Source organism: Oratosquilla oratoria, chromosome 33 (assembly GCF_046742065.1).
Source record: "Oratosquilla oratoria isolate Oo_2021 chromosome 33, ASM4674206v1, whole genome shotgun sequence".
In the NCBI taxonomy this organism is placed as follows: domain Eukaryota; kingdom Metazoa; phylum Arthropoda; class Malacostraca; order Stomatopoda; family Squillidae; genus Oratosquilla; species Oratosquilla oratoria.
Genome location: NC_134809.1, coordinates 42,155,313 through 42,167,404, shown reverse-complemented (window position 1 = coordinate 42,167,404; position 12,092 = coordinate 42,155,313). Strand labels below are relative to the sequence as shown.

Sequence of the window (12,092 nt, the reverse complement as noted above, 5' to 3'; positions counted from 1 at the left end):
TCTCTTTCTTTTTTGCTCCAGAGTCAGTAAATCTAGTTTAGCCAATCTCTCCTCATATGACAAGTTTGCGAGTGCAGGTGCCATTTTTGTTGCTGCTCTCTGGATTCTTTCTATTTTCTTTATATTCTTCTTGGTACTGGGTGACCACAATGTTGCCGCATATTCTAGTCTAGGCTTTATCAGTGTGGCCAATATTTTTTTAATAATTTCTTCATCCAAATATGTAAATGCCACTTTTATTGATCTGAGCAAGTTGTAGGATTCCCCAACAATTTTGTTTATCTGTTTGTCATAGGACAAGTCATTTGAGATAATTACACCCAAATTTTTCTCGGATCTCTCCTTCTTTACCTCCTTGGTTCCAATTGTATATTGTCCTGATATTCTATTTTTGCTTTTTCCAAACTCCATTATGCTACACTTTTTAATATTGAAGTCCACATCCCATTTCTGACTCCAGTTCCATACTTTATTCAGGTCTTCCTGCAGTGATTCACAATCCTCTTCAGTTTTTACTTTCATTAACAGTTTGGCGTCATCAGCAAAGAAGCTCATGTAACATTTCACATCATCATCCATGTCATTCACATAAATAGCAAACATTATTGGAGCTAGTACAGATCCTTGCGGTACTCCACTGATCACCTCTTTCCAATCTGAATATTTTCACAACCCACACCCATAAAAAGAAATAATAATAATGATGATAAAAAGTAAATAGGTAAAGAAAAAGTAAATAAATAAATCATTGCTCCTCCCAAGAAGGATCATCAGTTTCTCCTGCCGTACTGCTGGGTCAGGGGCAATTCAGCAAGACCACCATTGGCCTTACAGCTGGTTTACCACTCACCACATTAATGCATGATGACACCACCCCTTTGCAAATCACTGAAAATTATGAGGAATAAACAGAAAGAATGTTTAGGCCACATCATATTTTCATGTGTTTACAACCATTATTCATTTTCTCATATATTTTGTGCTCCCTCTTCCTTTACCTGACACATATTCTTCTTGCACTTCACACACATTAAAATCCATACAATGCCTCTAAGGATGGGTGTCATGCAGTGTCTGACAAAGGGAGGAATAGTTATAATAGATTGGCTAAAGAGGTTGTTCAATGTGTGCCTAAAGGAGAGTAGTGCAGTAGTGTGCTGAAGAACTGGAGGAGTACATATAAAGCTCTGCTTTACAAAGGAAAAGGGGACAAATGTGAATGTAGAAGTTTTAGAGAGATCAGTTTGTTGAGTGTAGTTGGAAAGGCATATGGGAGGGTGCTGAGATGATTAGGAGAGGAACAGTGTGGGTTTAGGAAAAGTAGGGGGTTCATGGATCAAATTTTTTGGTAAGACTGATTTGTAAAAAGTTTTTAGCAAAGGGTATGAATAGTTTTTGGGCCTTTCTGGATTTAAAGAAGGTTTATGACAGGGTAGACAGGAAGGAATTATGGGAGATACTGCAGATATATGGGATAGGGGGGGAAACTGGTGAGGGCAGTCATGAGCTTTTACATGAGTAGTAGAGCTTGTGTAAGGGCTAAGAATGGTAAGAGTGAGTGGTTTGAGGTGAAGGTGGGGCTGTGCCAGGGATATGTTATGTCACCATAGTTGTTCAATGTGTACATGGATGGGGTGGTATGGGAGGTATATGCAAGGGTAATGGGCAGAAGATTGGAGTTCGTTATAGAGATTGGAGGGAAGTGGGTGGTGAGCCAGTTGCTGTTGGCTGATAACTGCATTTGTGACTGGGTCAGAGGAGGGTCTGATACAGCTAGTGATGGAGTTCAGAAGGGTATGTGATAGAAAGAAATTTAATGTAATTGTGGGTAAAAATGAAGTGATGAGATGTAGAAGAGGTGAGAGTGGCAGCAAGCTGGAAGCAAGGATCAAGGGAGAATGGTTAGAGGAAGGGGATAGTTTAGTGTATAGCATGGAATGGAGGAGTGGGAGTGTAGGTAAACTGTAGAATGAGGGAAGCAAGTAAATGTCTTTGAAAGATGAAAAATGTCAGGAGAAATAGGTATCTGGGGATGAATGTGAAGAGAAGACTGTATTTACCTAGTTGTCATCCAGGAGGTGCCAAGATGGGAGGGAGGAAGGAGGGTGGAGGGGAGTGGAATATATGGGAAATGAAATGGGTGGGAGTGATTTCTATGCCTTTTTCTTTTTGGCTACCCCCCCGTGTAAGGGGGTAAAAGCCTTTGGTATATGTATGTATGTATGTATTATATGGGAAGGGAGCTATGCTCATAGTGACCTGTCTTTGTATCTTTCAGCATCTAGTTTGTTCTTAAATTCTTGTATAGTTTTTGCACACACTGTTGCCTCATCCAATTTGTTCCAGACATCTACCATTCTGTGTGGGAAACTATTCTTTTTCATATCTCTTCTATAACTATCCTTTTTAAGTTTCTTTTCATGTCCTCTTGTTTTTCTTTTATCCCACTTTAATAAACCTTCTCTGTCAAGGACTTCCATCCCTTTCATAATTCTGTATATGGCTAGTAGATCTCCTCTTTCTCTTCTTTGTCCCAGGGTTGGTAGTTCCAGTTTGGACAATCTTTGTTCGTATGTCAATTTAGAAAGTGTTAGTACCATCTTTGTCGTTGCTCTTTGGATTCTTTCTAATTTCTTAATATTCTTTTGTGTTGGGTGTCCATAGTGTTGCAGCATACTCCAATCTTGGTCTTATCAGTGTGACTAATATTTTCTTTACTATTACATCATCCAAGAAGTCAAAGGCCACTTTTATTGATCTTAGTAAATTGAAGGCTTCTCCAACAATTTTGTTAATATGCTTGTCTGGTGACATGTCTTTGTTAATAATTTTGTATTGCCCTGATATTCTATTTTTATTTTTTCCAAAATCCATTATACTACATTTTTTGATGTTGAAGTTCACTTCCCACTTTTGGCTCCATTCCAAGATTTTATCCAGGTCTCTCTGTAGTGATTCACAGTCTTTTTGTGTACTTACTGTCTACAGTAGTTTTGCATCATCTGCAAAGAAGTTCACATAACATATATAAAGGGATGGTTGTGTCTACTACTCTACATGGGGCAGAGAATTTAAGGGAGGCAGAGAGGAAAAATTTAAATGTGTTTGAAAACTATGGTGGGTGTTATGAGGATTAATAGAGTGAGAAATGAGGAGGTGAAGAGGAGAGGGGGTGGAAAGGGAGCTGGCAAATAGGGCAGGTGAAAGAATACTGTGGTGGTTTGGGCACATGGAAAGAATGAATGAAGAAAGATTAGCAGAAATAGTGTAGAAGGCAGAGCTGGATGAAGTGAAACTGAGAGTTAGACCAAGAATGAGATGGATGAATGGGGTGAAAGGGGTCTTGAGTAAAAGGGGAATGTTTGTTGTGCAGGGAAAGGAAAAGGTAAGAGGATATGTGTGAATGGAAAGTTATCTGATGGGATGTTAAGTGTTTTTCCATGTTGTATCTGGAAGGAGGGTGAGTACATTGTTATGTCAGGGTTGTTGTGTTCTATGGAGAAGGTGTGTGGTGGGGTAGATGCCACAATTTAACATGTTCAGGTTTGGTAATTCTATCATTTCATTTCCTCTTTAGTCTACTATTTACGTGTTTAGCCAAATTTCATGGTATGTATTCATGTTGCCAACCAGTATGTGGTTCATGAGTTCAGTGGTTGGAATTGAGGTATGTAGCACCAGGGGCCAGTGATAAAGTGGGTAGTATATAGATATTTGTGATGCTACAAGTTGTGTGTTTTGAATGAGATTATTTCAGTTGTGGTGTCTGATAGTGTTTGTTTAGTTTCTTTTTTTTTGTTGGAGAAGGATATGCTGTGTGTATCCATATATCATCTATGTTTGAATGATACTGTGATGCATGGAAGGGAGTGGGTGGGGGATGGGGGTGGGGAAAAGGGGGTTAGGGAGTATGTGTGAATGACATAATGATACAGCCCAAGAGGATTTCTTCCCATTTTCTCTTTTTCTGCATGAGAGGAAAGAGAGGGGGTCCCCGATTAACTGAAGCGGCCTTGCTGTGGATATGCTGTGTCTTGTTGCATTGCTTCTGACCCAGGACAGTGGGCAAGATGCAGGAATGACCTGTCATCCAGTAGGAGCCAAGAAAAGAAGGAGGGAGGGGTGGTGAATGGGAGTGGAGTGTGTGGGGATGAAATGGGTGGAAGTGGATTTTGCCTTTGACTTTAGCTACCTCCCTTATAACGAGGAAAAAGCTGTTGGTATATGTTTGTACTAATATTGAGTCCACCTTCGTATTGCATGCTGTCATCCTTAACTGTTGTATATTCAATGAATGTGGGTAGTGTGGATTAAGGTTTTACTTTGATTTCCTGTATTATTGCTATTTACAACATATGCTATATGTGTATTAGTGCTATATTTTTGTGGTAAGGTAGATTTGGGAATTTTTTTTTGGCAAAATGTGGAATTTTTGGCCTTTATGGACTTGAAAAAGCTTTATGACAAGATAGATAGGGAAATACTGTGGAAGATACTGTAGACTCTTGAATATCCAGCATGAATGGGAATATGTATGTGCTGGATATAGCAATTTTCCATTTATATGAAAGACATTCTTATAAAACTCCAAATATCCCCCCAGATACAGAAATAAATGCATACAGATTTACATACATAAGATATTCTATAAACTAACCATGCATTCTAAGGACAGAAGAAAGCATTACTATACTGTTTGTATAATGATATATAATTCTACCTTGGCCATAATGGCAGGTAAATGAGAGTAGGATACAGAGCCCTTACGTGCCTAAGTGCCACCCTGGGGCGAAGTTCTCAGTGACCCCCCCCCCCCTCCCCCATCACCACTTCCCATCTCCACAATTCCTATTATAGCTATTGGCTTGCAAAATAATTAGATATATTTTAAAAATATAATTTAATGTCCCTGTTGTAGAAAGGATAAGGGAAAAATATTTCATATTCTGATTATTCGAAAACAGAATTCATATATTATGTTAAAATATTCAAGGCTCCTTTGACCTTTTTTTATTATAGTTATTTTGTCAGCCTTGTGAGTGGCATGTCCAGACTAGAATTGCTGCCCCCTGAAATGTGCCACCCCAGGCCATATGCACCTCCCTGCCCCTCCCCCCGTGTGAGGGCCCTGGTAGGATGGTGATGATAATGGCACACAATACACTCCTAAGCCAACTTAAAAAAAAATAATAATAATAATAATAATAATAATAATAATAATGATAATACTCATAATACCCAAACATATGACCTGAAAACCATGCACCTACAGACCAGTCTCATTATTATCCACCATATCCAAGAGAACCACACCACCAGCACACTGCTCACAAACATTACCCAACAATACAACAATAATCATAATATACATGTGAGTAAAGATATTTGCAGAAACCACAAGGGTGTCTAAAAAAAAAGTTACCCAACAAGTGAAGGAGGATTCAGCAAAAAGCTCCACCAGAAAGAACAATTATGTCAGCTATAGACATAAATAAAGCATTTAATAAAGATTCCAGATACATACTTGTGGATGCTGTGCTTCCCCAGCACTGACAGTCCCTAGACAACAAGACAGTATATCTTCCCTGAGTGACATGTAGGCCTACCCAGCGGTTGTTGCCCGTTACTATTGAGATGTGGGTCTCCTGCAAGAGAGACTTAGGGCAATGGATTGATTGATTGATTGATCTTTTTTTTAAATGCTTCACTATTATGACTTCCCTTTCAACTCACACCACACAGAGGACACATAACACGTTGTACCATGGTGCCCCACTTGAGCTGTCCCTTGACAGCAACACGATATGTCCTCCCTGAGTGACTTATGGACCCTCCTGGAAGATGTTGCCAATAACCTGAAGGCTGTTGGTCTTCTGCAAGAGAGACCAGGGGCAACAGATTGATTAATTGATACACACTTCGAAAGTCTTGTTTCTACTATAGTTTCTTCCTGCCACCTATACCTCCCTACTACTCCATTTATTGGATCATCTCTTACTCTCACATTAGTATCCCCAACACTATTATATTTACATTTCCTCCAAGACTTATCTCCCTGTATATTTGAAAAAGTAAAAAATTCTTCCCTCTCCTCTCCACCTTTCTCACTCCTGGGGCCATATGCACTCAAGAATCCCAAGTCTCCCATCCCAGTTTTACCTTCATCATATACCCTTGATGACACTTCTGTCCACTCCTCGCATTTACCTGTCTCATCATTTACTAACAATGCTACTCTTTCCCTCCCTTTGTCACTCGTTCTAGAGATCAGAAGTATGTCATTCCCCTCTTTCCTGGGTGGGTTACTATGTGGCTTCAGTAGCTCATGAACCCTCAAAAATAGTGTCTATGAGCTACAGGAGACACTGGATTTTGCAGTCACAATAAGGATTTTTATTGGATTCTATTATCCTGGTTTCAATCCAGTCTATACAAATCCTTTAACCTCGTATATTAGTATTATACATTTTTTTTTTTTTTTTACTTATTCACAATAATGAAGTATGACAAAAGTATGAAATGATGGAGTTCATGAAGGACATGGTACAAATAAGAGTGGGAGGAATTAGAACAGGCCAAGCTGCTGTGATTTGGTAGTGTTATGAGGATGGGTGAAAGTAGATATTCTTAAAGGATTCATGAATATGTGGTGCCAGGAATAAGGGGAAGGGTAGACCAAGGGAAAAAAGATGGATGGGATGAATGGAGCTGTGAAAGCTTGGGGTCAGGATGTCAAATGAGCAAAAAATGGTGTGGGTGCCAGAGCAAGGTAGAGAACAGTTGTTATGTAGTTTTTCATGGTTTAAAACAGATAGAAGTGAAAGGGATGTGGGAGGTGTGTATGAAAGGGGTGATGATTTATTTTACATTTTTTAGAAAGATTTGATTATGAAGCTTTGTAGTTCTTTCTTGTATGTTATGGATTTCACATGGTCATCTTTTTTTACAGTTTGGGGTTATGGCTTCCTGTTTGTAAGCCTCATCTCTGGATGCTCCTTAGCAGGTGTTACGGTTCTTCCTGTAATGGCACGAGACTTTTACCAGCAACTTCTGACAACCTTAGTTGGACTTGCAGCTGGATCACTCTCAGCTTCAGCAGTGTTTCATCTTATTCCTCAGGTAATTGTCAGCATTATCCGTTTTACACTGATTAAATGAAGTGACTTTGCTGTAGATGTGCTGTGTCTTACTACATTGCTTCTGACCCAGGACAGTGGATGAGATGCAGGGATGACCCATCATCCAATAGGAGCCAAGAAAAGAGGGAGGGAGAGTTGATGAATGGGAGTGGAGTATGTAGGGATGAATTGGGTGGGAGAGGATTTATGCCTTTTGACTTTAGGTACCTCCCTTGTAAGGGAAAAAAAGCCTTTGCTATATGTATGTATGTATGTATATACACATGTACATACAGGTTCATCTTGATCTATGGATTTATCTATGTAAATTACCTTGAGTGATTTGTGGTCCTGCCCACAGACTGTTGCCAGTACAAGAGAGACCAGGAATAACTGATTGAAAAAATGATCAACATATGTACCATTGGCTGTTTTTTCCATGGAAAGGGGTTAGATGAATCAAAATACAGCCATGTCAAAAGATCAATTCACCCACCCCTTCCATTTTGTCACAGCTCAGGGATGAAGGGCCCCTGTTTCCTACCACATTCAGAAATTTCTTACAGTTGCCAGGTAATTGCTTATAACCACTAGTTAAGCCCATAGATCTTTTGGTGAAGATAGATTGTCTATATTGTATATATGCTGTGCATTTGTGTCATTTAATGTGGGCATCAAGGGTATGTATGGGTCAAGGTAAGTTTGATCATTGTGCTGTGCAAATGGTAAGTTATTTTCCTCCTCCTCCTCCTCCTCCTCCTCCTCCTCCTCCTCCTCCTCCTCCTCCTCCTCCTCCTTCATTTCTTCCTTCTCCTCCTCTTCTTCCTCCTTTTCTTATACCTCCTATTCTTCTTCCCCCTCCCCCTGAAAGATGTGTGTATTGAAAAGGAGGTCCAGGATGTCAGGGCAATTGTCCAATAGATGTTGCCCATTCATTTTTACTCTTGGATGTATTTTTGATTCATGATTGTCTGAGGTGAGCAATGTCATTGAGGATTCATGATTTTTAAAAGGATAGAAAAAGTGACAAACTGTTGACAGTAATAGTAATAATGATTTGGTTTGATGTAGCACAACTCCCCTTCTCAGAGTGGGCTAGGATGGTCTATCTATATACAAAGAGCTTTTTTCCCCTTATGAGGGAGGTAGCCAAGTCAAAAACATGTACCTACTCCCACCCATTCCACTCCCCACCACCACATTTTCTTCCCATTCATCTTAGCTCCTCATGGGTGATGGATCATTCCTGTATCCTGCTCACTGCCCTGGGTCAGAAGCAATGTAGCAAAACAGTACATCCAGAGCAAGGCCGCTACACTTAATTGGTAATTGGCACCCCCCCCCTCCCTGCATGTACCCTCATGCAGAAAAAGAAAAGGCAAGGAGAAATCCCTTTGGGCTGTGTCAAAATGTCATCACACTGAAGCACCTCCTATCCACCCATCCCCTCCCCCCTGGGGAGGGGAGCGGGGTGGAGTGGAGTGCGAGTTGGGAGATGGGGTTGATGAAGGAGCATTGGGATAGTTTGAACACATGGAAGGAATGAGTGAAAGGGGATTGGAAGGGGAGTTGTGAAGGGCAAAGGTGGAGGGGATGAACATGGTGGGGTGGCAGCTAGGGGGGGATGGTTGAGGTGGGGGGGGCATTGGGAGGGAGGGGAGTGTCTGTTAGTGAGGGATGGGGAGGGCAGAGGATGAGGATGGGTGGAGGGTGGTTGTTTGTGGGTGGTGCTGTGGTGTGGGGGGAGAGAAAGTGAGGGATAGGGGGTGTGAGGGAGTATGTGTGAATGATATTTTGATGCAGCCCTAAGGGATTTCTCCCCATGTTCTCTTTTTCTGCATGAGGGGATGGAGAGGTGGAGTCACCAATTGAATGAAGTGGCCTTGCTGTGGATGTGCTGTGTCTTGCAGCAATGCTTCTGACCTGGGGTAGTGGGTGAGATGCAGGGATGACCTGTCATCCAGGAGGAGTCAAAATAAGAGGGAGGGAATAGGGTAAAGGGAAGTGGAGTATGTGGGGATGGAATGGGTGGGAGTGGATTTTATGCCTATGTTTTTGGCTACCTCCCTTGTAAGTGGGGGAAAAATCCATGGTGTATGTATGTATGTTAACATAATTTTATACTGAACTAGTATTGACCATGATATCTTTTATTCATATGTTTCTTTTTTTATTTTATGACAGGCCTTCAATCTCATATCCGAGGAGGACAAAGAGCACAGCTACTTATTCACATCTTTATATGTGCTTCTAGGAATATGGATGTTCTTCATGATTGAACGAATCATGAAAATTATTATTTCGTACAATGAAGTAAGTTGATCTAGTAGCATTAGAGGCAGGTCTTGGTCTGGTATGGCAGCATCTTTGTTGTGGGGCTACCCCATAACCCCACGAGTTGCAGCCAAACAGCCACAAGAAATCCCCTGCCACCTGCCCTTACACAGGTGGCAATTTCTGGAAGCAGCTTTGGTTACCTGGGCAAGGACTACAAGCCTTTTTCCAACAATGATCCTTGACATTTTTCCTGCACTGAGGGGTGATTCTCCTGTGATTGTCCCTCCTCTACTATTAGCTGGAGATGTAGAGAGCAACCCTGGGACCAATACAAACTATACATGTCCAACATGGTTGAAACCCATCACCTCAAGCCAACATTCAAGGGGCTCAGTTCAGTGCAATTAATGCAAAAACTGGGTCCACCTCACTTGCACAGTACTTGCTAACATAAAACAATACACAAACACCTGGACCTGTTTTACATGCCCACCCATAACCTCACTCCCAACATCCCACCCCCAGCCTGCATCTTTACCCACACCCCCACCCATGCCATCCCCTTTCCCCCCCACCCTCCTCTCCAACCACTCCTCTTCCTCCTTCTAACCTTAATCTAATCCTCCCCCACCTGTACAGCAACCTACAATATGTACAGAACTAAATTACCAGAGGCAGATAGATGAACGCATCATTGATATCTTTTGAAGATGTAACACTTACCCCATACCATTCAACACATTATGGAAGACTACTTTGTATACAATTATGCACACCAATAACACAACACATACTGTATAAGGGATTAATGGAAAAAACCTGTTCCAGCCTTGATATTCCTCAGGGAGACAGGACTGCTAGGCCAGATAGCCTGGGGAATGTCGTTGTCATCATTGCCCCCTTATACAGGAGCTAACCACTGAAGGCATACACCTAACCCCATCCATCCCACTCCCATTTGTCCCATTCCCATCCATCACCTTGAAGCAACAATTAATTAGTCTCTCCTGTACCAGTTCTGTGATTCCACTTCTTCAGAACAAAATTACCCCCAAGGATGGAACAAGTGGTTATTGCTTGATGGGGGCATACCGATACCCGTGATATCAAACTTGCTGCCCCTGTTGCTTTATATTAAGTAATTTACAGTTTTTCATGGGTTTTTTGCTTATGCATTTTACATTCATATGAGATTGTAAAGCTTAGATTTCTTGTTAGGCTTTATGTGACCTATGTAGAACCATTAGAGTCACATCCTCTAAGATTTATCTTTTTTTTTCAGGATAGAAAACAGCTAATGAGAAATATGTCTGGGCTTCCTGTATTGGAAAGGGAAGCTGACAAAGACATACAAATGTCAAATGGACATTGTATTACAGATAACTTCTCTCATAACAATGAAGAAACAGCAGAAGCAAAACCAAGTATAAACCATGATGTGCAGCTCATATATGCTAGTCAAGAACAAGCAATAAAAGCATCATTTGGACATGATGATGTAAGTACATTGTTTTACTTGTCCACTGTACCTTTTTTTTTTATTTGTGTGTGAATATTATGGTTGTAAAAGACAATATCTTGAGATGCAGCTCAAGGTAAGGGATATATACACTTACTCCCACTGCTTCATCATATGTGATGAAGTTGTGAGAGTAAATCATACATTCGTGCCCACCTCAATCCCCTACTTCACTTTATGTATCCATCCATTTCACCATATGGATGAAGAGATGATGAAAGAAGTCGTAAAAATCCTGATTCATCCAAGACTAGAATATGTGTCAGTGATATGATCCCCAGAGTGAAGGATCGAGAAAATATAAAAGGCAGCAACTAAACTAGTTTCCAGCCTAGTAGATAAACCATATGAGGAAAGACTAAAAGCACTGGGTCTGCCAACATTGAAAGATCAAAGAAAGTGGGGTGATATGTTTACAATATTCAGGTCACCACATTGACAGAAGAAATCTCGAACAGGGATGAGAGGACTTTAAGAGGTCATGAGAACAAATTAAGAAAGACTCCTTTTCTAAGGAGTGTGAAGAAATACAGTTTTCCATATAGATGCATGAATATTTGGAATAGTTTAGAATGAGATATAGCTAAGGTGGAATAATGCATGAATTTGAATCTACATACATGTACCAAAGGTTTTTCCCCCCCTTACAAAGGAGGTAGTCAAAGTCAAAAGGCATAATTCCACTCCCACTCATTTCATCCCGACCCATTCCACTCACTGCCCCCCCCCCCTCTCATCTTGGCTCCTCCTGGATGACGGGTCATCCCTGCATCTCACCCATTGCCCTGGATCAGAAACAATGCAGCAAAACACAGCACATCCACAGCAAGAATGGTTCATGTAATGGGCAACCCCCCTCTTCTTCCCTTCATGCAGAAACATTGAATATGGGAGAAATCCCTTTGGGTTGTGTCAATATATCATTCATACGTAACCACTCCCTAACCCCCCCCCCATCAAAGTTTTATCCATACACAGCCATTCTCCACTCACCCCTGTCATCTGCCTTCTCCCTTCCTTCCTCAACAGACATCCCCCTTTAGCTCAATACCCTTTCAAATCAAATTAAAATCTAAATATGATAATCTGAAAATAAAGATATAGGCCAAGTTGGAACCATGCATGATTTTGAAGCAATAAATGATAAATTAGAGAGTAGGAGACAGGATCCACTAATG

The 12,092-nt window shown here is 40.9% G+C and overlaps 1 protein-coding gene across 4 annotated transcripts in view; it reads left to right on the top strand.

Moving 5' to 3' along the window:
- LOC143017861 (metal cation symporter ZIP14-like) overlaps window positions 1-12,092 on the top strand; it is a 121,943-nt gene that overhangs the window by 65,152 nt on the left and 44,699 nt on the right. For all 4 annotated transcript variants that reach the window (XM_076172841.1, XM_076172839.1, XM_076172840.1 and 1 more), the window contains 3 exons: window positions 6,950-7,119; window positions 9,303-9,431; window positions 10,678-10,893. In XM_076172841.1, coding sequence (XP_076028956.1) covers window positions 6,950-7,119; window positions 9,303-9,431; window positions 10,678-10,893 — 515 coding nt within the window. The remainder of the gene's footprint in view (window positions 1-6,949; window positions 7,120-9,302; window positions 9,432-10,677; window positions 10,894-12,092) is intronic.